This window comes from Melanerpes formicivorus, unplaced genomic scaffold (genome assembly GCF_026170545.1).
Source record: "Melanerpes formicivorus ecotype bairdi unplaced genomic scaffold, bMelFor1.0.p_v2 SCAF_1112, whole genome shotgun sequence".
In the NCBI taxonomy this organism is placed as follows: Eukaryota; Metazoa; Chordata; class Aves; order Piciformes; family Picidae; genus Melanerpes; species Melanerpes formicivorus.
In genome coordinates, this window is record NW_027143464.1 from 34,519 (window position 1) to 59,904 (window position 25,386).

At 65.0% G+C, this 25,386-nt stretch overlaps 1 protein-coding gene and 1 non-coding gene across 2 annotated transcripts; one reads left to right on the plus strand and one right to left on the minus strand.

Moving 5' to 3' along the window:
* VAC14 (VAC14 component of PIKFYVE complex) lies at window positions 1-24,847 on the plus strand (the record flags this gene model as incomplete). The annotated part of the gene is made up of 8 exons (XM_068170992.1): window positions 1-189; window positions 8,833-8,983; window positions 11,029-11,196; window positions 14,461-14,523; window positions 16,903-17,010; window positions 19,564-19,673; window positions 20,561-20,667; window positions 24,713-24,847. Coding segments are annotated over exons 1-8 (946 nt in total), but the record flags the coding sequence as incomplete, so codon positions are not given.
* On the minus strand, window positions 6,215-6,285 carry TRNAG-GCC (transfer RNA glycine (anticodon GCC)). Its single transcript has one exon. It is a non-coding gene; the product is annotated as a tRNA-Gly (tRNA).
* Window positions 24,848-25,386: the final 539 nt, after the last annotated feature.

Here is a 25,386-nt window from a genome sequence, read left to right on the forward strand (position 1 = left end):
GCGGCGGGTCCCGGAGCGGGGCCGGCTGCGGGGAGCGGCTGCCGGGGGGGGAGCAGCGGCGGCGGCGGCGGCGGCGGCCGGGGCCATGAACACGGAGCGGGACCTGGCGCCGCTGGCGCCCAGCGTGGTGCGGGCGCTGAACGACAAACTCTACGAGAAGAGGAAGGTGGCGGCGCTGGAGATCGAGAAGTGAGGAAGCGGCGGCGGCGTTACCGGCGGGGGAACGAGGGGCGGTGATGCGGGGCCACCGGCAGCGCAGACCGGCCCGCCGCTCCGGCCTTGAGCGGCAGGCCGGGGGTAGGGTCCCGGGGCCACCCTGCGGCCCCGGAGGGGTTGGGAGCCCGGCTCGGGATGCTGGGGGGGCGTGCCCGGTTCTCGCCGTACACCGTGGGTCTGACCGCGGGAGGGGACCGGAGCGGCTCCCCGGGCGGGGGGAGGGGGTGCGATGGCTGGGGACACCCTGCGGCCACCTGCAGGTTCTGGGGGGTTCACCTCCTCGGAAACTGGAGGGTCCCGGTGGAAGGGCTGAGCCCCGGAGGAGGAGCCGGAGGGTCCCGGTGGAAGGGGCTGAGCCCCGGAGGGGTCCCGGTGGAAGGGCTGAGCCCCGGAGGAGGAGCCGGAGGGTCCCGGTGGAAGGGGCTGAGCCCCGGAGGGGTCCCGGTGGAAGGGCTGAGCCCCGGAGGAGGAGCCGGAGGGGTCCCGGTGGAAGGGCTGAGCCCCGGATGGGTCCCGGTGGAAGGGCTGAGCCCCGGAGGAGGAGCCAGAGGGGTCCCGGTGGAAGGGCTGAGCCCCGGAGGAGCAGCCGGAGGGCTCCCGGTGGAAGGGCTGAGCCCCGGAGCAGCCGGAGGGCTCCCGGTGGAAGGGGCTGAGCCCCGGAGGAGGAGCCGGAGGGGTCCCGGTGGAAGGGCTGAGCCCCGGAGGAGGAGCCGGAGGGCTCCCGGTGGAAGGGCTGAGCCCCAGAGGAGCCGGAGGGTCCCGGTGGCAGTAGTCCCCCCGGGCGCACCGAGAGGCTGCGGAGGAGTTGGTGACTGCAGAGGGTCCCTGGGGGGCTGCGTGCCCGGGGGCACAGGCAGGGGTGGCAGGGTGCCCCGGGTCAGGTGCCAGTGCCTGTGCAGGAGGGGCTCTGCCCATCTGCCATCCAGGGCACCCAAGTTAACCTCCCAGCTCGTCAGCTCCTGGGCACCAGCAGAGGACCTGCTGGGGCAGGGCAGGTGTGCCAGGGTGAGAGTCGTGCCTGGCAGCCCCTCACAGACAGCTCAGTGTGATCGTGGTGCCCCCGGGGCCGTGGCACTTGCTCTTCTGTGGTGCTTGGGCAGGTGGCCAGCTCTGTGCCCTGCCCCTGAGGGACCCCAGGCAGCTGTGCCCATCCCCAGGCAGCTGTGCCCATCCCAGGCCCTGTGCCCATCCCCAGGCAGCTGTGCCCATCCGCGGCCCCATGCCCATCACCCCGTGCCTGCTGTGCCGCCCTGCCCTGAGCTCCTGCCCCAGCAGAGCTGGGCAGTGCCTGCTGCCCCCTCACCCCTGAGGGGATGGGAGAGGCTGCAGGTGCCTGCTGCCATGGCTGTGCCCTCCCTGGTGCCAGCTGTGCCGGTCCCTCGGGGTCTCCTCGCTCTCCCCTGGGTGCTGTCACGGAGCCCCAGCACGGCTGGGGGCTGCTCAAGGCAGCAGCCAGGAGGTGAAGAGCTGCTGCCCTGCTCTTGCTGCCCCAGGCTGCCACCTTCCCGGCCCCAATGGCTCTCACCTGGCTGCTCCTGGCTTCCTCCTGCGGTTGCCACAGCAGGGCAAGGAGGTCTGCCGGGGAAGGGAGGAGGCTGAGGTCAGGGCAGAGGGATCCAGGCCAGGGGGCTGCAGGTCAGCACCCCCAGGCCTGGGGCAGTGTCTGTGAGGTTCCCTTCCAGCTCCCTTCCCTTCCAGGCTGCAGGCACCTCACAGCCCTGGGCACCTCCTGAGCACCTCCTGGCCCTGGGCATCTCCTCCTCCCAGCCCCAGGGCTGCAGGCACCTCCATCTCCTGGTCCCTCCCGGCCCTGGGCACCTCCACCTCCCTGCCCTGGGCACCTCCCTGCCCTGGGCACCTCCACCTCCCTGCCCTGGGCACCTCCCTGCCCTGGGCACCTCCTGAGCACCTCCTGGCCCTGGGCATCTCCTCCTCCCAGCCCCAGGGCTGCAGGCACCTCCATCTCCTGGTCCCTCCCGGCCCCGGGCACCTCCTCCTCCTGGCCCCGGGCACCTCCCTGCCCTGGGCACCTCCTCCTCCTGGCCTTGGGCACCTCCCTGCCCTGGGCACCTCCTCCTCCTGGCCTTGGGCACCTCCCTGCCCTGGGCACCTGCACCTCCCTGCCCCGGGCACCTCTTCCTCCTGGCCTTGGGCACCTGCCTGCCCTGGGCACCTCAGTCTCCTGGCCCTAGGGCTGCAGGCACCTCCACCTCCTGGCCCTGGGCACGTCCACCTCCTGGCCTTGGGCACCTCCTGGCCCTGGGCACCTCCGTCTCTGGAGCCCCTCAAGCCCTGCCTGGCTGTGCTCCTGGGTGCCCTTCTGCAGGTGCCCTGCCCTGGCAGGGAGGTTGGAGTTGATCCTCAGAGGTCCCTTCCCAGCAGTCTCTGTGAGGAGAGCCAGGGGCAGCCTCCCCAAGGGCACACCCTGGGCCTGGCATCTGCACTGGGGGCAGCTCCACCCCAGCTCCATCAGCTCCACCCCAGCTCCATCAGCTCCACCCCAGCTCCATCAGCTCCACCCCAGCTCCATCAGCTCCACCCCAGCTCCATCAGCTCCACCCCAGCTCCATCAGCTCCACCCCAGCTCCATCAGCTCCATCAGCTCCCCCCAGCTCCATCAGCTTCAGAATTGGGCTCCCAGGGGCAGGAGCTCAGAGCAAGCCATCAAGCTGCCTTTAGCCACCCCTCCAGATGGGTGACCAAGCCCCTGAGCTCTGCAGCTTCCCATCCTGGGATCCCCTGGGTGCTGGGGTGTGGGGGGAGGTAGCCAACACCATCCCTGCTCTCCAGGAGGGTGTTCAGCACCTCCATGAGCTCCCCAGCTCCCCCCTCCAGGCCAGGGGCTACCAAGCCCTGCAGCAGAAGGCAAGCAGCAGCAAGCTGAGCTCTGCTCCCAGCCCTGAGTCCCCCCTGGGAAGCTCAGTTGCACTGCAGCTGAGCAGCTGGGGCAGCTCTTGGCCCTTTCCCCACAGCCAGAAGCAGCTTGAGGTGTCCAGGTGCTGCTCAGCATCACCCAGCACCAGGAACCTTCCCTACAGCAGGCCAGGAAGGCTCTTCTGGAGTCCCCCTCCCCCCTGGGCCTTGTTTAGCTTCTGGTCCCTTGTGCAGCTGCCATGCACACAGAGCCCAGCATGGGGAGGGCTGGAAGGGACCCCTGGGGCTCACCCAGCCCAACCCCCCCTGCCTCAGCAGGGCACCCCCAGCAGCCTGCCCAGGGGCACAGTGCCCAGGGGGGGTTGGAAGCTCTCCAGGAGGCTCCACAACCTCTCTGGGCAGCCTGCTGCAGGCCTCCAGCACCCTCACACCAAACAAGGTCTCCTCCTGCTCAGCTGCAACCTCCTGGGCCCCAGCCTGATCAATATCCTCATTGATTATCTGGAGGAGGGGATGGAGTCCAGCAGCAGTGAGTTTGCAGCTGACAGCAAGCTGGGGGCAGGAGTTGAGCTGTGAGAGGGCAGAAGGGCTCTGCAGAGGGACCTTGCCAGGCTGGGCAGATGGGCAGAGGCCAAGGGCAGGAGATTGAACACATCCAAGTGCCAGGGGCTGCACTTTGGCCACAGCAACCCCAGGCAGTGCCACAAGCTGGGGGCAGAGTGGCTGAGAGCAGCCAGGCAGAGAGGGAGCTGGGGGGAGTGGTGGAGAGCAGCTGAACAGGAGCCAGCAGGGCACCCCCAGCAGCCTGCCCAGGGGCACAGTGCCCAGGGGGGGTTGGAAGCTCTCCACACCAGGAGGCTCCACAACCTCTCTGGGCAGCCTGCTCCAGGCCTCCAGCAGCCTCACACCAAACAAGGTTCTCCTCCTCCTGGCTGCCAGTTTGTGCCCCTTGGTCTGTCCCTGGGCACCCCTGAGCAGAGCCTGGCCCCAGCCTCCTGCCCCCCACAGCTCCTTCAGCTCCTGCTGAGCATTGCTCAGCTCCCCTCTGGGGCTGCTCTGCCCCAGGGCTCTCTGCCCCAGGGCTCTCTGCCCCAGGGCTCTCTGCCCCAGGGCTCTCTGCCCCAGGGCTCTCTGCCCCAGGGCTCTCTGCCCCAGGGCTCTCTGCCCCAGGGCTCTCTGCCCCAGGGCTCTCTGCCCCAGGGCTCTCTGCCCCAGGGCTCTCTGCCTTTGCTCCTCACAGAGATCTCTGCAGCCTCTGCTGGGCTCTCTCCAGCAGTTCTCTGCCTCTCTGGAGCTGGGGAGCCCAGAGCTGGAGCCAGGTCTCTGGCTGTGGCTCCAGGAGGGCAGAGCAGCAGGGAGGGGAGGAGAGGAGAACCTCTCTCAGCCTGCCGGGAACACTTCCCTCCAGGCACATTGGTGCTGCCCTGGGGCACAGCTTTGCTCTGCTGCAGGCCTGAGTCCTGCCCCTGCACTGCCTGGGGGCCCAGCTGGTGGAGGAGAGCTGCACCCCCGCTTGGGGGGCAGGGCTGGGCTGGGGGAGCCAAGCTGCAGGCTGAGGTGCAGAGGTGAGGGCAGCCCTGGTGAGGCTGGGAGCATCCAGCTGGGGAGGGGGAAATGGAGCTGCTGAGGGCTTGGCAGGGGGATGGGGGGGGGGGGGAGCCCCAGGCTTTGGCCACCCAGGGTCCTGCCTGGGAGGGAGCCATGGGCAGTAGGCAGCCATGGCTCTGGGGACAGGGGTGCTCAGGTGCCAGGCAGACCCCAGCAGCCAAGCCCTTACCCCTGCTGCTCCTCTGGGCCTTCACCTCCTCCTCCTTCTCTCCTCTGTCTGGGGAGAGCTGTGTGGCAGCAGGGGCCTCAGGACCTGCCCTGCTGCTCTCACTGGCAGGACTGGCACAACTTGCCTTGGCCAAGCAGCTCTGCTCTGACTTACCCTGTCCCAGGCACTGGCATTGGGGGTTGGCTTAGACCCTCCCCCAAAATAGGCTGATTGGGGGTCAGGACAGCTGGGGAAAGGGCTGGGGAGGAGCAGCTGAGGGCCCTGGGGGGGTTTGGTGTGGAGCAGAGGAGGCTGAGGGAGACCTCCTTGCTCTCTGCAGCTCCCTGAGAGGAGGCTGCAGCCAGCTGGGGCTTGGGCTCTGCTCCCCAGGCTCAGGGGATGGAAGGAGAGGAACTGGGCTGAAACTGTGGCAGGGGAGGCTGAGGTTGGAGAGGAGGAACAATTCCTTTGGTGGCAGAGTGGTCAGGGCCTGGCAGAGGCTGCCCAGGGAGGTGGTGGAGTCCCCATGGCTGGAGGGGTTGCAGAGCCCTGTGGCCATGGCACTTGGGGCTGTGGTGGGGTTGGGTTGGTGCTGGCCTGGATGACCTCAGAGACCTTTCCCAACCCAAACAACTCTCTGGTTTGATCTGGCCAAGCATTTGGTGGAGGTGTGAGGAGGAGGAGGAGGAGGAGGAAGGCAGGGCCCAAGCTTTGTGCAGAGGCAGAGGTCTGTGCCAGGTGAAAGCCATCCCAGGGTGGCAGCAGCAGAGGCTGTGCTGTGCCTGTGAGGCAGGAGGGAGCTGCTGCATGTTGAGGCTGCTGCTTGTCCTGGGGCTGCTGAGCCAGGAGCAGCTGCTGCTGGCTGCAAGGCCTCTGGTGCTGCAGGCTGGCTGTGAGTGTCCTGCTGAGCTGGCTGGGGAGGGCTGGAGGGATGCTGTGAAGGTGCCAGGTGCTGAGGCAAGGCTGAAGGGTGTGTGGTGGAAGGGCACCGAGCTGTGGTGCTGCTGGAGCCTGCTGGAGCCTGGTGGAGGCAGGGGAGTGGTTAGGGTTGGAGCAGCAGGAGCAGGCTGTGGGCCTGGGTTTGTCTGGAGCTGTGGGTTGGGAGAGAGGAGAGTGGGGGAAGGCTGAGTGGGGAGGGAGGCAGCAGGGTGGGGTGGGGAGGGATGCAGCAGTGTGGGGTGGGGAGGGAGCAGGGGGGCAGCAGTGTGGGGTGGGGAGGGAGCAGGGGGGCAGCAGGGTGGGGTGGGGAGGGAGCAGGGAGGCAGCAGGGTGGGGTGGGGAGGGAGCAGTGATGCGGAGAGGCAGAGGCATGGGGGAAGGGCTGTGGGGGTGTGGCGTGGTGTCAGGGCCAAAAAGTGAGGTGCGAAGTGCATTGGCCGGGAATCGAACCCGGGCCTCCCGCGTGGCAGGCGAGAATTCTACCACTGAACCACCAATGCTGCGCTGGCTGCGCTGTTTGTGCCTGCGCTGCCGCCGTCTGTGCTGCCTGTGCCCCGCGCTGCCTGTACCCGCTCTGTCTGTGCCCGCGCTGCCTGTGCCCGTGCCCGCGCTGCCAGGGCTGGATGGTTCTGGGCGCCCTCTTGAGTTCGTTCGTGAACACTGCAGGCAGGGAGCAGCCGGGGGGCCCTGGGCTGCTGTTGAATCTGAACTTCACCCCTGGAGGTGTTTGCAGCCGGGCTGGAGGTGGCTGTGAGCAACCTGCCCTGGTGTGAGGTGTCCCTGCCTGTGGCAGGGGGCTTGGAGCTGGCTTAGCCCTGAGCTCCCTTCCAGCCCTGCCAGCTCTCTGCTTCTAAGTCCTTCTTGACCTGGGGAGCCCAGAACTGGCCTCCCTACTCCAGATGTGGCCTCAGCAGGGCAGAGCAGAGGGGGAGGAGGACCTCCCTCGACCTGCTGGCCACACTCTGCTTGTTGCAGCCAGGCCAGGAGGGTCCAGGGAGGTTCTCCTCCTCCAAACTTGGCAGGAAGAGCCAAAGTTTGTGTGGGAGCCTCCCAAGCTCCCCCTCCTTCCCTCCCTCCCTCCTGGAGCGCTCTGGGGACACGCTGGCCACTGCAGGGCTGGCTCAGGCCAGCTCAGGCCATCCAGCAGCCAGGCAGGCTGAATGTTCCCATCTCCTGCCCACCATATGTATTTATAAGGGCCTTAATCTAGAATCTGAACGTCCACCCCGGAGGTGTTTGCAGCCAGGCTGGAGCTGGCTGTGAGCAACCTGCCCTGGTGTGAGGTGTCCCTGCCCATGGCAGGGGCTTGGAGCTGGCTGAGCCTGGAGCTCCCTTCCTTGCCTGACAGTTCTCTGAGCTCTGCTTGTGGCTTCCTTCAGCCTTCCTCACTCCAGTACTGCTTCCTCTGGCCCCCATGGTGGCCAAGCATCCGTTTCTGATGGCCACCACAAGCAGAAGCACAGCACCACAGAGTCATGCAGGTGGGGAGAGACCCTCAGGACCACCAAGTCCAATCCAGAGCCCTACCCTGCTAAGGATCACCCCTGAACCATAGCCCCAGGCACCACATCCAAACCACCTCAAAACACAGCCAGGCTTGGGGCCTCCACCACCTCCCTGGGCAGCACTTTCCAATCCCTGACCACTCTGGATGGGGAAAAACCTTCCCTAATGTCCAGTCTGAACCTTCCCAGTGGCAGCTTGAGGCCATTCCCTCTTGTCCTGTCACTAATGACCTGGGAGAAGAGCCCAGCAGCAGCCTCTCCACCACCTCCTCTCAGGGAGCTGCAGACAGCAGTGAGGTCTCCCCTCAGCCTCCTCTGTCTCTCCCTGCCCATCCCCAGCTCCTTCAGGCTCTCTCCATGAGATTTCTTCCCCAGACCCTTCCCAGCTTCCACAGTCTCACAGTATCACTAAGGTTGGAAGAGACCTCGAGGATCATTGAGTCCAAGCTGTCACCACAGACCTCATGACCAGACCATGGCACCAAGTGCCACATCCAATCCCCTCTTGAACACCTTCAGGGATGGGGACTCCACCACCTCCCTGGGCAGCACATCCCAATGGCCAACAACTCTATCTGGGAAGAACTTTCTGCTCCCCTCCAGCCTGAACCTCCCCTGGCACAGCTTGAGACTGTGTCCTCTTGTTCTGGTGCTGCTTGCCTGGGATCTTCCCACCTGGCTACAACCTGCCCAACCCCCACCTGGCTACAACCTCCCTTCAGGGAGTTGCAGAGAGCAATGAGGTCACCCCTGAGCCTCCTCTTCTCCAGGCTAAGCAACCCCAGCTCCCTCAGCCTCTCCTCACAGGGCTGTGCTCAAGGCCTCTCCCCAGCTTTCTTGCCCTTCTCTGGACACCTTCAAGTCTCTCAATGTCCTTCTTGAACTGAGGAGCCCAGAGCTGGACACAGGACTCAAGGGGTGGCCTGAGCAGTGCTGAGCACAGGGTACAATGACTTTCCTGCTCCTGCTGGCCACACTGTTCCTAATGCAGGCCAGGATGCCCTTGGCCTTCTTGGCCCCCTGGGCACACTGCTGGCTCCTGTTCAGGCAGCTGTCAATCAGCACCCCCAGCTCCCTCTCTGCCTGGCTGCTCTCAGCCACTCTGCCCCCAGCCTGTAGCACTGCCTGGGGTTGCTGTGGCCAAAGTGCAGCCCCTGGCACTTGGACTTGTTGAATGCCATCCTGTTGGCCTCTGCCCAGCCTGGCAAGGTCCCTCTGCAGAGCTTTTCTACCCTCTAACTGACTAACCTTCCTTGCCCTGCTCTGCCCTGGCTCCAGCACCTCCACATCCCTCTCGTAGGGAGGTGCCCAGGCTCCAGGTGTGGCCTCGGCAGAGCTGAGTCCCAGGGCACAATCCTCCCCACCCCCCTTTGCTCCTGCCCTGCTGCACCCAGCATTGCTGAGCCCAGCCAGGTTGCCTGTGGCTGTCTGTGCCAGCTGGGCAGGCTGCTGGCTGGCAGCTGAGCCCCTGAGGGCCTGCCCTGGGCAGAGGCTCAAGGTGCCTGGGGGCTCCCCCCTGCCCCCCCCGTTGTGTGTCCACAGGCTGGTGCGGGAGTTCGTGGCTCAGAACAACACCTCCCAGATCCAGCACGTCATCCAGATCCTCTCCCAGGAGTTTGCCCTCTCCCAGCACCCCCACAGCCGCAAGGGAGGGCTCATCGGCCTGGCTGCCTGCTCCATCGCCCTGGGCAAGGTGGGGCCAGCTGCCCTGGCGGGGCTGCTCAGCCTTCTGAGGCTGCTGGGAGCCAGGAGGGGCTGTGGCTGGAGCCTGGGGGTGGCTGGAGCCCGGGGGTGGCGATGGCTGGAGCCCAGGGGTGTCTGGTGCCCAGGGGTGGCTGGAGCCCAGGGGTTGGGGTGGCTGGAGCCCGGGGGTGGCTGGAGCCCAGGGGTGGCCATGGCCGGAGCCCAGGGGTGGCTGGGGCCCAGGGGTGGGGGTGGCTGGAGCCTGGGGGGTGGCTGGAGCCTGGGGGTGGGGGTGGCTGGGGCCTGGGGGTGGCTGGAGCCCGGGGATGGCTGCAGCCCCGGGGGTGGTGGTGGCTGGAGCCTGGGGGTGCCTGTGGCTGGAGCTGGGGGGGGGCTGGAGCCCATGGGTGGCGGTGGCTGGAGCCTGGGGATGGCTGAGGCCCAGGGGTGGCTGGAACCCAGGGGGTGGCAGTGGCTGGAGCCCGGGGGTGGCCGGAGCCCAGGGGTGGCAGTGGCTGGAGCCCGGGGGTGGCCGGAGCCCAGGGGTGGCAGTGGCTGGAGCCCGGGGGTGGCTGGGGCCCAGAGCCCGGGGGTGGCTGGAGCCCAGGAGTGGCAGTGGCCAGAGCCTGGGGGTGGCCAGAGCCTGGGGGTGGCCGTGGCTGGAGCCCGGGGTGGCTGGAGCCCATGGGTGGCGGTGGTCAGAGCCTGGGGGTGGCCAGAGCCTGGGGGTGGCCGTGGCTGGAGCCCGGGGGTGGCTGGAGCCCAGGAGTGGCAGTGGCCAGAGCCTGGGGGTGGCCAGAGCCTGGGGGTGGCCGTGGCTGGAGCCCGGGGTGGCTGGAGCCCATGGGTGGCGGTGGTCAGAGCCCAGGGGTGGCTGGGGCCCGGGGGGTAGCCGTGGCTGGAGCCTGGGGGTGGCCGTGGCTGGAGCCCAGGGGGTGGCTGGAGCCCGGGGGTGGTGGTGGCCGGAGCCCAGGGGTGGCAGTGGCTGGAGCCTGGGGGTGGCTGGAGCCCAGGGGGTGGCCGTGGCTGGAGCCTGGGGGTTGCTGGAGCCCGGGGGGTGGCCGTGGCTGGAGCCTGGGGGTTGCTGGAGCCCGGGGGGTGGCCGTGGCTGGAGCCTGGGGGTTGCTGGAGCCCGGGGGGTGGCCGTGGCTGGAGCCCGGGGGTGGCTGGAGCCCAGGAGTGGCAGTGGCCAGAGCCTGGGGGTGGCCAGAGCCTGGGGGTGGCCGTGGCTGGAGCCCGGGGTGGCTGGAGCCCAGGGGTGGCGGTGGCCAGAGTCTGGGGGTGGCCGGAGCCCGGGGGTGGCTGGAGCCCAGGGGGTGGTTGGAGCCCAGGGTTGGTGGTGGCTGGGGCCCAGGGGTGGCTGGGGCCTAGGGGTGGTGGTGGCCAGAGCCCAGGGCTTGGTTGGAGCCCGGGGGTGGCTGGAGCCTGGGGGTGGCTGGAGCCCAGGGGGTGGCTGTGGCTGGAGCCTGGGGGTTGCTGGAGCCCGGGGGGTGGCTGTGGCTGGAGCCTGGGGGTGGCTGGAGCCTGGGGGTGGCTGGAGCCTGGGGGTGGCTGTGGCTGGAGCCCGGAGTGGCTGGAGCTGGGGGGTCTGGAGCCCAGGGGTGGCAGGAGCTGGAGCCCTGGGGTGGTTGGAGCTCAGGGTGGCTGGAGCTGGGGGTTGCTGTGGTTGGAGCTCAGCTGCCTTTCCCTGTGGGGTGGTGCTGAGCTGAGCAGGGCTGTGAGGCCAGTAGGGCTCTGGGCTGTGCCAGGGGAGGCTCAGCTGCCTTTCCCTGTGGGTTGGTGCTGAGCAGGGCCTGGTGCTGAGCAGGGCTCTGGGCTGTGCCAGGGGAGGCTCAGCTGCCTTCCCCTGTGGGCTGGTGCTGAGCAGGGGCTGGTGCTGAGCAGGGCTCTGGGCTGTGCCAGGGGAGGCTCAGCTGCCTTTCCCTGTGGGCTGGTGCTGAGCAGGGCTCTGGGCTGTGTCAGGGGAGGCTCAGCTGCCTTTCCCTGTGGGCTGGTGCTGAGCAGGGCCTGGTGCTGAGCAGGGGCTGGTGCTGAGCAGGGCTGTGGCCCCAGCAGGACTCTGGGCTGTACCTGAAGGAGCTGATCGAGCCGGTGCTGACCTGCTTCAACGACGCCGACAGCCGCCTGCGCTACTACGCCTGCGAGGCTCTCTACAACATCGTCAAGGTGGCCAGGGGCTCTGTCCTGCCACACTTCAATGTCCTCTTCGATGGCCTCAGCAAGGTAGGAAGCTTCCCCTCTCCTCCCCTGGTGTGCTTGGCTCGAGGTGTGGGCTGTCCCCCCCCGGGGAAGAGGAGGCTGTGGGGAGAGCTCTTTGCTCCCTGCAGCTCCCCGAGAGGAGCTTGGAGCCAGCTGGGGTTGAGCTCTTCTCCCCTCCTCTCAGGGGGTAGAATTGTGCCAGGGGAGGCTGAGGTTGGAGAGGAGGAACAATTCCTTTGGTGGCAGAGTGGTCAGGGCCTGGCAGAGGCTGCCCAGGGAGGTGGTGGAGTCCCCATGGCTGGAGGGGTTGCAGAGCCCTGTGGCCATGGCACTTGGGGCTGTGGTGGGGTTGGGTTGGTGCTGGGCTGGATGCCCTCAGAGGCCATTCCCAACCCAAACAACTCTCTGGTTTGATCTGACCAAGCTGGAAAGGCATGTGGGGGAGGTGTGAGGAGGAGGAGGAGGAGGAAGGCAGGGCCCAAGCTTTGTGCAGAGGCAGAGGTCTGTGCCAGGTGAAAGCCATCCCAGGGTGGCAGCAGCAGAGGCTGTGCTGTGCCTGTGAGGCAGGAGGGAGCTGCTGCATGTTGAGGCTGCTGCTTGTCCTGGGGCTGCTGAGCCAGGAGCAGCTGCTGCTGGCTGCAAGGCCTCTGGTGCTGCAGGCTGGCTGTGAGTGTCCTGCTGAGCTGGCTGGGGAGGGCTGAAGGGAGGCTGGGAAGGTGCCAGGTGCTGAGGCAAGGCTGAAGGGTGTGTGGTGGAAGGGGGGCAGCAATGTCTGTGCTGTTCCAGAGGCTGCCCAGGGTGGTGGCGGAGTCCCCACGGCTGGAGGTGATCCAGAACCCTGTGGCCATGGCACTTGGGGCCCTGGTTTGGTGACCATGGTTGGGGTTGGGTTGCTGGTTGGGCTGGGTGATCTCAGAAGGCTTTTCCAACCCCATGGTTCTCTGGGCAGGGACTGGCTGGAAAGCAGCCCTGAGGAGAGAGCCTTGGGGGTGCAGGGGGAGGAGAAGCTCACCAGGAGCTCTCAGTGTGCACTTGCAGCCCAGAAAGCCAACCAGAGCCTGGGCTGCAGCAGGAGAAGTGTGGCCAGCAGGGCAAGGGAGGTGATTCTCCCCCTCTGCTCAGCTCTGGGGAGACCCCAGCTGGAGTCCTGCCTCCAGTTCTGGAGCCCCTATTGCAAGAGGGATGTGGAGGTGCTGGAAGGTGTCCAGAGCAGGGCCAGGAGGATGAGCAGAGGGCTGGAGCACCTCTCCTGTGAGGACAGACTGAAGGAGTTGGGGCTGTTCAGTCTGCAGAAGAGAAGGCTCTGAGGTGACCTCATTGTGGCCTTCCAGGATCTGCAGGGGGCTCCAGGAAGGCTGGGGAGGGACTGCTCAGGATCTCAGGCAGTGATAGGAGTAGGGGGAATGGAATGAAGCTGGAGGTGGGGAGATTGAGGCTGGAGGTGAGGAGGAAGTTCTTCCCCATGAGAGTGGTGAAGGCCTGGAATGGGTTGTCCAGGGAGGTGGTTGGGGCCCTGTCCCTGGAGGTGTTTAAGGCCAGGCTGGCTGAGGCTCTGGGCAGCCTGATGTAGTGTGGGGTGTCCCTGCCCATGGCAGGGGGGTTGGCACTGGCTGATCCTTGTGGTCCCTTCCAGCCCTGACTGATGCTATGATACTGTGATTGTCTGTGGTTTCCTTTGCTCTGCTGGGGGAGTCAGGCTTGCCCTCTGGGCTTTGCCTCCTCTGGGTCACACAAAGCCACTTCTCCAAGGTCTCCTCTCCAAGCAGAGTGCTTTGCCTTGCCCCAGGCAGGATGTCCAGCTGAGCTCTGTCTGCAGCAGCAGGCTGGCTGCTGGTGGTGTGGCTGCTGGGCTGCCCTGGACACCTTGTTCTCTGTGTCCCCCCTCCCTGCTGTGTTTTGTTTCTCCTGGTGGAGGAGGTGTAGGGAGGAAGGTCAGCAGGGCTGCTGCAGCTGAGGTGGTTCCTCAGCTCTCCAGCCTTGGGGCTGCTCCTGTGAGGTCAAATCCATCCCTCTGTGTGTTTGCCCTTGCAGCTTTCCATTGGCATCTGCTGTTTCTTGGCCACTTGGGAGGGTGGTGGGGGTTGGCCCATAGAACCTTGCATAGCTGGAGGAGGTGATGGGGGGCTTGATTTGTTCCCCCCCATCCCAGCCTGAGTAAGGCTCTCAGGGGTGTCTGAGATACCTTTAGCATCTGGGTGGGATTGGAGCTAAATGAGGAGGGGGTGGGGAGCAGGGAGAGAATCTCTCAGGGGTTCCTGCTGGGCTCTGTGCTGCTGGATGTGGCTGCCAGTGCCATAGATTGAGGGCACTAGCAGCAGGGCTGCAGATGGCACCAGGCTGAGTGGTGCTGTGGGTGTGCCAGAGGGGCAGGAGGGCATCCAGAGGCACCTGGGCAAGAGGTGGTGCCCAGGTGGAACTCCTGAGGCTCAAGAGAGCAAGGGCAGGTCCTGCCCCTGGGCTGGAACCATCCTCACTGTCACCACAGGCTGGGGGAGGAGGGCAGAGCAAGCAGCCCTGAGGAAAAGGCCTTGGGGGTGCTGGGGGGGCAGGAGCTGGCCAGGAGCAGGCAGTGGGAGCCTGCAGCACAGAAGGCCAAGGGCAGCCTGGGCTGCATCCAAAGCAGCATTGCCAGAGAGGGGATTCTGCCACTCTGCTCTGCTGAGAGCTCAGCTGCAGTGCTGTGTGCAGCTCTGGAGCCCTCAGCACAGGCAGGGCCTGGAGCTGCTGCAGAGGCTCCAGAGGAGGCCCCAAGAAATGCTGAGGGGCTTGGAGCAGCTCTGCTGTGGGGCCAGGCTGAGGGAGCTGGGGCTGTGCAGCCTGGAGCAGGGAAGGCTCCAGGGAGACCTCAGAGCAGCCTGCCAGGACCTGGAGGGGGCTGCAGGAAGGCTGCAGGGAGACTGCTCCCAAAGGCCTGCAGGGGCAATGGCTTCAGCCCAGAGCAGAGCAGCTGGAGGTTGGATGTGAGGAACAAGTTCTGCCCCAGGAGGCTGCTGGAGCACTGCAGCAGGCTGCCCAGGGAGGTGCTTGAGGCTCCAGGCCTGGAGATCCTCAAGGTGAGGCAGGAGAGGGCTGTGGGCAAGCTGCTGCAGCTGGGGATGTCCCTGCTGAGGGCAGGGGCTGGGACTGGCTGAGCTCTGGAGCTCCCTTCTGGCCCAGAGCCTTCTGTGTGGCACAAAGCAGCTGCCCAGGGTGTGCTGGCAGGCTGAGGGAGTTTGGGGGGGTGGGGGGAGCAGAGCTGGGCCCACCCCCCCCCCTGCTGCAGTGTCTCTTGTTTGTGTCCCCCCCCAGCTGGCTGCAGACCCTGACCCCAACGTCAAGAGCGGCTCGGAGCTCCTGGATCGCCTGCTCAAGGTACTCCCCCCTGCCCCCCACCTGAGCCTGCAGGCAGATCCTGAGCCTGCAGGCAGATCCTGCCTGGGGCTGGGGCATCTCCCCCTGCTCCCCAGGGCTGCAGCAGCTAAAGCCATCCCCAGGGCAGCAGCAGCCCCTGTGGCTGCTGGGCCCAAACAGCTCTTCCTCTGCCCGGCTCCGGGGCCTGGCGGTGACCTGGGGCAGCTGGGTGAGGAGCTGTGAGGCCATCACAGTGCCAGCTGCAGGGCTCTGGGGCCAGGGACAGAAAGGTTTGTGAGCCAGGGGGCTGGAGCACCTCTGCTGGGAGGCCAGGCTTGAGAGAGCTGGCATTGGTCAACCTGGAGGAAAGAAGGCTCCAGGGAGACCTTCTGGTGGCCTCCAAGCAAGCTGGAGACAGAGGCTGGAGCAGGGCCTCTTGTGCCAGGCCAAGGGGGGGATGGTTTGAACTGAAAGAGGGAGATGAAGAGTGGGGAGAAGGGAGAAATGGTTGGCCCTGAGGGTGGGGAGAGCCTGGCCCAGGCTGCCCTGCAGGGCTGGGAGCTGCCCCATGGCTGGCACCAGTGCAGGTGAGGTGGTGTGGGGCTGGGGAGCAGCCTGCTGGGGTTGGGGATGTCCCTGCTGGGGGCAGGGGGGGCTTGGATGAGCTTTGAAGGTCCTTTCCTGCCCAACCCATTGAGTGATTCTGGTGCCAGCAGGTTGCAGCCCAGGGGCTGTTCCTCTGCTTTCCCTCCCTTGCCTAAGCAAGGAGCCAGATGAGCAGAGCTGCTCTGCTCCTGCTTCAGAGCAGGGCTTCCTCTTTCTCTCCTGCCTGCTGAGGGCTTTGTTGTCCTCTCACAGAGCTCCCAGTTCCTTTTCTGCCCTTCAGGGGTGGGTGGCATCCTGCCAGCTCCTCCTTTGTTGGCCCAGCAGGGGAGGCAGCCTGCTGCAGAGCCTGCCTGCTGGGAGATCTGCTCCACAGCACTGCTGCAAGGGGCTCAACCAAGCAGCAGAGCACACCAAGCCCGGGGGAAGAGCTTCCCAGGGGAGCCAGGGGGATCCTGCTGCCCTTGCCACACGTGCTTGGGTCAGAGGTGCTTGCTCCTGTGTGCTGAGCTGGGAAGCCTGCTCCTCCTCCTGTGCAGCCCAAGCTCAGTTCAGCCCTGCCCCAGGGCAGTTTCCAGCAGCAGGGCCAGGGGAGGGCCATGAGGAGTGCCAAGGGGCTGGAGGAGCTGTGCTGTGAGGCCAGGCTGAGGCAGCTGGGCTCTGTGCTGCTGGATGTGGCTGCCAGTGCTATAGATTGAGGGCAGCAGCAGCAGGGCTGCAGATGGCACCCAGCTGAGGGTGCTGCCCATACCCCAGAGGGGACAGGAGGGCATCCAGAGGGGCATGGCCAAGCTGGAGAGGTGGTGCCCAGGTGAAGCTCCTGCAGCTCAAGAGAGCAAGGGCAGGTCCTGCCCCTGGGCTGGAACCATCCTCACTGTCACCACAGGCTGGGGGAGGAGGGCAGAGCAAGCAGCCCTGAGGAAAAGGCCTTGGGGGTGCTGGGGGGGCAGGAGCTGGCCAGGAGCAGGCAGTGGGAGCCTGCAGCACAGAAGGCCAAGGGCAGCCTGGGCTGCATCCAAAGCAGCATTGCCAGAGAGGGGATTCTGCCACTCTGCTCTGCTGAGAGCTCAGCTGCAGTGCTGTGTGCAGCTCTGGAGCCCTCAGCACAGGCAGGGCCTGGAGCTGCTGCAGAGGCTCCAGAGGAGGCCCCAAGAAATGCTGAGGGTCTTGGAGCAGCTCTGCTGTGGGGCCAGGCTGAGGGAGCTGGGGCTGTGCAGCCTGGAGCAGGGAAGGCTCCAGGGAGACCTCAGAGCAGCCTGCCAGCACCTGGAGGGGGCTGCAGGAAGGCTGCAGAGAGACTGCTCCCAAAGGCCTGCAGGGGCAATGGCTTCAGGCTAGAGCAGAGCAGATGGAGGTTAGATGTGAGGAACAAGTTCTGCCCCAGGAGGCTGCTGGAGCACTGCAGCAGGCTGCCCAGGGAGGTGCTTGAGGCTCCAGGCCTGGAGATCCTCAAGGTGAGGCTGGAGAGGGCTGTGGGCAAGCTGCTGCAGCTGGGGATGTCCCTGCTGAGGGCAGGGGCTGGGACTGGCTGAGCTCTGGAGCTGGGGCTGCCCCTGCTGGCTGCAGGGGGGGTTGGGCAGGATGCCCTTTGGGGGTCCCTTCCAAGCCAGAGCCTTCCTTCCCCTCCGCTCCCCTCCCAGGCGGCAGCTCGGCGGCATCGCTTCTCCTCTCCTGGCTCTCGAAGCAAAAGGCTGAGTGGGAGGAAGGGAGGGGAGGGGGGCTGGCTGCAAGGTTGGGGGGAGTGTGGTGGTGTGTGTCTGTCTGTCTGTCCTAACCCCTTCTGTTTGGGCTCTGCAGGACATTGTGACAGAGAGCAGCCAGTTTGACCTGGTTGGCTTCATCCCCCTGCTGCGGGAGAGGATCTACTCCAACAACCAGTACGCCCGGCAGTTCATCATCTCCTGGGTAGGTACCCCCTGGGCCCCCCCTGCCTGCCCCCTCCCCCCCACAGCACAGAACAGGACAGAATAGGCAGAAAAGAACAGGATACAATAGCACAGAACAGAATTAACCAGGCTGGAAATGTCCTCAGAGCTCATCCAGCCCAACCTATCCCCCAGCACCATCTGATCAACTCAGCCATGGCACCAAGGGCCTCAGCCAGGCTCTGCCTAAACACCTCCAGGGATGGGGACTCCATCACCTCCCTGGGCAGCACATCCCAAGGGCCAATCTCTCTTGCTGGGAAGAACTTCTCCCTTACCTCCAGCCTAAACCTCCCCTGGCACAGCTTGAGACTGTGTCCTCTTGTTCTGCTGCTGGGTGCCTGGGAGAAGAGCCCAACCCCCACCTGGCTCCAACCTCCCTGCAGGGAGTTGCAGAGAGCAAGAAGGTCTCCCCTGAGCCTCCTCTTCTCCAGGCTAAGCAACCCCAGCTCCCTCAGCCTCTCCTCACAGGGCTGTGCCCCTCCTGCCCTGGGCCAAGGTTGCAGCTCTGCATCAGGAGCAGTGTGGCCAGCAGGAGCCAAGGAGGGAGTCTTCCCTGAGCTGGGTTAGGAAGTGGCTGGAGGCTGAGCCCAGAGAGTGGTGGTGAATGGTGCCACAGCCAGCTGGCAGCCAGGCACCAGTGGTGTGCCCCAGGGAGCAGTGCTGGGCCCCAGCCTGATCAATATCCTCATTGATGATCTGGAGGAGGGGATGGAGTCCAGCAGCAGTGAGTTTGCAGCTGACAGCAAGCTGGGGGCAGGAGTTGAGCTGTGAGAGGGGAGGAGAGCTCTGCAGAGGGACCTTGCCAGGCTGGGCAGATGGGCAGAGGCCAAGGGCAGGAGATTGAACACATCCAAGTGCCAGGGGCTGCACTTTGGCCACAGCAACCCCAGGCAGTGCTACAGGCTGGGGGCAGAGTGGCTGAGAGCAGCCAGGCAGAGAGGGAGCTGGGGGCAGTGGTGGAGAGCAGCTGAACAGGAGGCAGCAGTGTGCCCAGGGGGCCAAGAAGGCCAAGGGCATCCTGGCCTGCAGCAGGAGCAGTGTGGCCAGCAGGAGCAGGGAGCTCATCCTGCCCTGTGCTCAGCACTGCTCAGGCCACCCCTTGAGTCCTGTGTCCAGCTCTGGGCTCCTGAGGTTAGGAAAGAGGTTGAGCTGCTGGAAGGTGTCCAGAGAAGGGCAAGAAAGCTGGGGAGGGGTCTGGGGCACAGCCCTGTGAGGAGAGGCTGAGGGAGCTGGGGTTGCTTAGCCTGGAGAAGAGGAGGCTCAGGGGAGACCTTCTTGCTCTCTGCAACTCCCTGCAGGGAGGTTGGAGCCAGGTGGGGGTTGGGCTCTTCTCCCAGGCAGCCAGCAGCAGAACAAGAGGACACAGTCTCAAGCTGTGCCAGGGGAGGTTCAGGCTGGAGGGGAGGAGAAAGTTCTTCCCAGAGAGAGAGATTGGCCCTGGGGATGTGCTGCCCAGGGAGGTGGTGGAGTCCCCATCCCTGGAGGTGCTCAGGAGGGGATTGGATGTGGCACTTGGTGCCATGGTTTAGCAGCCAGCAGGTGCTGGGTGCCAGGTTGGACTTGATGATCCCTGAGGCCTTTCCCAACCTTACTGTAGGATTCCAGGCTCCTCCCCTAGCTCAGGCTGCCCAGAGCCCTGTCCAGCCTCTCCTTGAGGATCTCCATGGCTGGGGCTGCAGCTGCCTCCTCCAGAGCCCCCTCAGTGTGGCTGCCTGCTTGCAGAGGAGCTGGCAGCTCTGCAGGCACTCAGGGAGTCCCAGAGCTGCTTTGCTTGGAGGAAGTCCTTCAAGAGCAGCAGGTCCTGCCCTGCCAGCTCACCTCTCCCCCGTGGCCCTCAGCACCACTCCTCCACAGCTTTTCAGTCCCCTCCAGGGCTGGGGAACTCCACCACTGCCCTGGGCAGCCTGCCCCAGGCCTTTTGAGGAAGAGGTTGTTCCTCATGTCCAGCCCAAACCTCCCCTGGGGCAGCCTGTGGCCAGTTCCTCTTCTTCCTTGGGAGCAGAGCCCAACCCCCAGCTGGCTCCAGCCTCCTCTCAGGGAGCTGTGGAGGTCTCTCCTCAGCCTTCCCTTCTGCCAGCCTGCTGCAGGCCAAGGTAGGGAGGTGCCCAAGGCATGGCTGGTGCCAGCTGTGCCCTGGAGGCCCCAGGCTCAGCAGGGCCAGTGCCAGCCTGCCCTCTGTCACCTGCTGTGCTGGGGGGGACCTGGCTCTGCAGGGGCCAAGCTGCCTCTGCTTGCTTTCTGCAGCAGGCAGGAGCTCTGAGTGCCTGGCCAGGCCCTGGGGGGCAGATGTCTGCCTCTGCTCTCCCTCTCCTTTTCTGGCCCTGGGCTTGGCTGCCATTCCTGCCCTGCTTCCTGCCCCAGCTTAGAGCCTTCCCAAGGTGGGCAGCTCCATGCTGGCCTCTTCTGCTTCACCCTGTCCCACCCAGCTCAGCTCTGAGCCCTGCTCAGGGTCAGGCCAGCTTGGTGCTGGTGGTGTTAGTGAGCTCCTCCCAGCACCTCAACCTCTGCTCTCCTTCCTCCCCTGAGCTAGATCCTGGTCCTGGAGTCTGTGCCTGACATCAACCTCTTGGATTACCTGCCAGAAATCCTGGATGGGCTCTTCCAGATCCTGGGGGACAACAGCAAGGAGATAAGGAAAATGTGAGTGTGGAGGGCTGGGTCTGGGGCACTGTCTGCCTCCCACCCCCTTCAGCTCTCCTCTCAGCTCTCCTGGGTGGCTGCAGCAACCCCCCCAGGAGTGTGGTGGGAGGTGGAGCAGCCTGGCTGCCTTGCTCTGCAGATAAAAGTGGCCTTGGCAAGGACCTCTCCCTCCCCCAGCTTGCTGTGGCTGTGGAGGGCAGCATGGCCTTGCTTTTGGCTCAGCTGAGCTGTTGCCTGCCCCAGTGTCAGAGCTGCAGGGGCCTCTGGGATGAGCTCTGAGCAGCCAGGGAGGGAGCCTGCAGCGTGGGAGCCTCCTCCAGCTGCTGCTGGCTGCCCAAGAGCAGCAGGCTGCAGGGGCCTGGCTCCTCAGCCAGGTTGCTGGTCTCAGGACAGAGGCACTGGGAAGGCCAGGAGGGGCTGGAAGCTCTGAGGGAGGGCAGAGGGGCTTGGCTTGGGCTGGGAGAGAGCAGCCAGGCTGGGTGTAGAGAGCATAGGGAAGTGGTGAGGCTGCTGCCAAGCCAGGCTTGGAAGGGGGGGAAGCTCAAATGTCATCCAGCTCCACCTCCCACCAGCTCTCAGCTCCCCCTGAGCCTCCCTGCTGCTTCCCCAGTGTCCACATGCCAAGGGAGAAGGACTTTGGGTGCCACCTGCTGCCCACCTTGACCTCCCCAAAGCCTGTGTGGCTCTGAGGGCTCCTGGGCTGTCCTTGCCTCCACTCTGGCAGCTGTGGGCAGCCTCTGGGCTTGAGGCAGAGAGAGCTTCTCAGCCTCCTCCCTCCCTGTGGCCCTTCTGTGGCCTCAGCATCCCTGGAGGGATGTGCAGGAGGTTGGTTGCCCTGCAGGCCAAGCTGCTGGAGCCCTTGCCCCACAGCTCTGCCTCTCCCCCAGGTGTGAGGTGGCTCTTGGGGAGTTCCTCAAGGAGATCAAGAAGAACCCTTCCAGTGTCAAGTTTGCTGACATGGCCAACATCCTGGTGATCCACTGCCAGGCAGCAGGTGAGTGCCCAGCCCCAGCTGAGTGGTGCCCACTGCTGTAACCACAGAGTGGCTTTGCCTTGGGAAAGCTCTCTGAGGGCCTCCAGGTCCAAGCACCAACCCAACCCCCCCTTGGCCACAAGCCCCTGGCCCCCAGTGCCATGGGCACAGGGCTCTGGGACCCCTCCAGCCATGGGGACTCCACCACCTCCCTGGGCAGCCTCTGCCAGGCCCTGACCACTCTGGCACCAAAGGAATTGTTCCTCCTCTCCAACCTCAGCCTCCCCTGGCACAGTTTCAGCTCAGTTCCTCTCCTTCCATCCCCTGAGCCTGGGGAGCAGAGCCCAAGCCCCAGCTGGCTGCAGCCTCCTCTCAGGGAGCTGCAGAGAGCAAGGAGGTCTCCCTCAGCCTCCTCTGCTCCACACCAAACCCCCCCAGGGCCCTCAGCTGCTCCTCCCCAGCCCTCTTCTCCACACCCTTCCCCACCTTGCTTGCCCTTCCCTGGCCCTGCTGCAGCTCCTCAGGCTCCTGCTGGCAGTCAGGAGCCCAGAAGTACAACCCCCCCAGCCATGGGGACTCCCTGGGCAGCCTCTGCCAGGCTCTGACCACTCTGCCACCAAAGGAATTGTTCCTTCTCTCCAACCTCAGCCTCCCCTGGCACAGTTTCAGCCCAGTTCCTCTCCCCCTGAGCCTGGGGAGCAGAGCCCAAGCCCCAGCTGGCTCCAAACTTCTTTCAGGGAGCTGTGGAGGGCAAGGAGCTCTCCTCTCAGCCTCCTCCTCCAGGCCAGGAGTCTCCCAGCTGGGCCCTTCAGCACCTCACCCATTTGCCTTTCCTGTTGCTCACTGTGAGTGCAAATCCTGCTGGAAGTCAGAGGTGGCTCTGCCAGGGTTGGCACCATTGCCCAGCCTCCTTCCCAGCCCCAGGCAGTGCCCAGCCCCAGGGCTGCTGGCTGTGCCACCCTTGCTCCCCACAGGCTGCTGCCTTCCCCCCTGAGCTTTGCTCTCTGGCTGCTTCCTGCTTTGCAGGCAGCTGCTGGGGCTCCAGAGCACAGCTTGAGAATCCTTGAGGGGATTTAGAGTCCCAGAGGCCAGAGCTGGCAGAGCTGGAAGGGACCCCAAGGCTCAGCCAGCTCCAAGCCCCTGCCATGGGCAGGGACACCTCACCCCACAGCAGCTTGCTCACAGCCACCTCCAGCCTGGCTGCAAACACCTCCAGGCATCAGCAGGAGGCTTCCACCACCTCCCTGGGCAGCCTGGGCCAGGCTCTCACCACCCTCCTGCCCAACAACTTCTTCCTCACAGCCAATCTCCAGCTCCCCACTGCTCCTTTGGCTCCATCCCCCCCAGGCCTGTCCCTCCCTCACCCCCTCCAAAGTCCCTCCCCAGCTTTCCTGCAGCCCCCTGCAGCCCCTGGAAGGCCACCAGAAGGTCTCCCTGAAGCCTTCTCCTCTGCAGCCTGCACAACCCCAACTCTCTCAGGCTGTGCTCAGAGCAGAGCAGCTCCAGCCCTCTGCTCAGCCTCCTGGCCCTGCTCTGGACACCTCCCAGCACCTCACACCACAGCAGTTTGCTCACAGCCACCTCCAGCCTGGCTGCAGACACCTCCAGGGGTGAGGCTTTATCCAGTTCCAAGCCCCCTGCTGGCCCTGGGTGCACAGGCAGAGTGGTTCTGGGTGGCCCAGCTCTAGCAGTGGTGTTTCAGTGCAAGGCTGGTTGGAGAAGAGGGAAGGGGGAAGCATGGGGTTAGGAAGGGCAGGTCCTGCCTGAGCAACCTGAGCTCCTTCCATGCCCAGGGCACTGCCTGGGGGCTGTGGGGCAGGCTGTGGATGTGGTCTGCCTGGACTGCAGCAAGGCCTTTGCCACCATCCCCCCCAGCAAGCTCCTGGCCAAGCTGTCAGCCCCTGGCTGGGACAGCAGCACTCTGAGCTGGGTGAGGAAGTGGCTGGAGGCTGAGCCCAGAGAGTGGTGGTGAATGGTGCCACAGCCAGCTGGCAGCCAGGCACCAGTGGTGTGCCCCAGGGAGCAGTGCTGGGCCCCAGCCTGATCAATATCCTCACTGATGATCTGGAGGAGGGGATGGAGTCCAGCAGCAGTGAGTTTGCAGCTGACAGCAAGCTGGGGGCAGGAGTTGAGCTGTGAGAGGGGAGGAGAGCTCTGCAGAGGGACCTTGCCAGGCTGGGCAGATGGGCAGAGGCCAAGGGCAGGAGATTGAACACAGCCAAGTGCCAGGGGCTGCACTTTGGCCACAGCAACCCCAGGCAGTGCTACAGGCTGGGGGCAGAGTGGCTGAGAGCAGCCAGGCAGAGAGGGAGCTGGGGGGAGTGGTGGAGAGCAGCTGAACAGGAGGCAGCAGTGTGCCCAGGGGGCCAAGAAGGCCAAGGGCATCCTGGCCTGCAGCAGGAGCAGTGTGGCCAGCAGGAGCAGGGAGCTCATCCTGCCCTGTGCTCAGCACTGCTCAGGCCACCCCTTGAGTCCTGTGTCCAGCTCTGGGCTCCTCAGCTTAGGAAAGAGGTTGAGCTGCTGGAAGGTGTCCAGAGAAGGGCAAGAAAGCTGGGGAGGGGTCTGGGGCACAGCCCTGTGAGGAGAGGCTGAGGGAGCTGGGGTTGCTTAGCCTGGAGAAGAGGAGGCTCAGGGGAGACCTTCTTGCTCTCTGCAACTCCCTGCAGGGAGGTTGGAGCCAGGTGGGGGTTGGGCTCTTCTCCCAGGCAGCCAGCCCCAGAACAAGAGGACACAGTCTCAAGCTGTGCCAGGGGAGGTTCAGGCTGGAGGGGAGACGAAAGTTCTTCCCAGAGAGAGTTGTTGGCCCTTGGGATGTGCTGCCCAGGGAGGTGGTGGAGTCCCCATCCCTGGAGGTGCTCAGGAGGAGAATTGATGGGGTACTTAGTGCCATGGTTGAGTTGTTTAGGTGGTGTTGCATTGGTTGATGGGTTGGACACAATGATCTTGAAGGTCTCTTCCAACTTGGTCTGGTCTGTCCCTCTCCCCATCCTATTCTCTGCTCACCTCCTCTCTTCAGCCTCTGAGGAGTTTGCCCTGCTGCTGCTGCTGTGCTTGCCCTCAGCTCTGCCTGGCCCTTTACAGTATCACATTATCACAGTATCACAGTATAACTTAGGTTGGAAAGGACCTCGAGGATCATTGAGTCCAAGCTGGCACCACAGACCTCATGACCAGACCATGGCACCAAGTGCCACATCCAATCCCCTCTGGAACACCTCCAGGGATGGGGACTCCACCATCTCCCTGCGCAGCACATCCCAATGATGAATGACTCTCTCTGTGAAGAACTTTCTCCTCACCTCGAGTCTAAACCTCCCCTGGCACAGCTTGAGACTGTGTCCTCTTGTTCTGGTGCTGGGTGCCTGGGAGAAGAGCCCAACCCCCACCTGGCTCCAACCTCCCTGCAGGGAGTTGCAGAGAGCAAGAAGGTCTCCCCTGAGCCTCCTCCTCTCCAGGCTAAGCAACCCCAGCTCCCTCAGCCTCTCCTCACAGGGCTGTGCTCAAGGCCTCTCCCCAGCCTTGTTGCCCTTCTCTGGACACATTCAAGTCTCTCAATGTCCTTCCTAAATTGAGGGTCGCAGAGCTGGACACAGGACTCAAGGGGTGGCCTAACCAAAGCAGTGTACAGGGGCATAATGACCTCCCTGCTCCTGCTGGCCACACTGCTCCTGCTGCAGGCCAGGATGCCCTTGGCCTTCTTGGCCCCCTGGGCACACTGCTGCCTCCTGTTCAGGCAGCTGTCAATTAGCACCCCCAGCTCTCTCTCTCTTTGGCAGTTCTCAGCCACTCTGCCCCCAGCCTGTAGCTCTGCCTGGGGTTGTTGTGTCCAAAGTGCAGCCCCTGGCACTTGGACTTGTTGAATGCCATCCTGTTGGCCTCTGCCCATCTGCCCAGCCTGGCAAGGTCCCTCTGCAGAGCCCTTCTGCCCTCTCACTGACCAACCTCTGCTCCCAGCTTGCTGTCAGCTGCAAACTTGCTGATGACTGACTCCATCCCCTCCTCCAGATCATCAATGAGGATGTTGAAGAGGCTGGGGCCCAGCTCTGACAGGGCCCTTGTCTTGCAGATGACCTGCTGCAGCTGACAGCCATGTGCTGGATGAGGGAGTTCATCCAGCTGGCCGGCAGGGTGATGCTGCCTTACTCCTCGGGGATCCTGACGGCCGTCCTGCCCTGCCTCTCCTACGACGACCGCAAGAAGAGTATCCTCCTGCGCTGGGGCTGCTGCTGGCCCCCAGCCCCAGCTGCATGGGGGGCTGGGGAGGGCCAGGAGCACTCATCCCAGCAGCCCTTCTGCACAGTCACAGAGTTAGTGAGGCTGGAGCAGGCCTCTGAGATCAGCCAGGCCAGCCCGTGAGCTAACACCACCCCATGGACCAGGCCCCGCAGCCCCACAGCTGGCAGGGGGGGAAGGGAGCTCAGGGCTCAGCCAGCTCCAAGCCCCTGCCATGGGCAGGGACACCTCACACCACAGCAGGTTGCTCACAGCCCCCCCAGGCAGTGCCCAGCCCCCCAGCAGTGCCCAGCCCCAATCAATGCCCAGCCCCCCAGCAGTGCCCAGCCCCAGGCAGTGCCCAGCCCCAGGGCTGCTGGCTGTGCCACCCTTGCTCCCCACAGGCTCCTGCCTTCCCCCCTGAGCTTTGCTCTCTGGCTGCTTCCTGCTTTGCAGGCAGCTGCTGGGGCTCCAGAGCACAGCTTGAGAATCCCTGAGGGGATTTAGAGTCCCAGAGGCCAGAGCTGG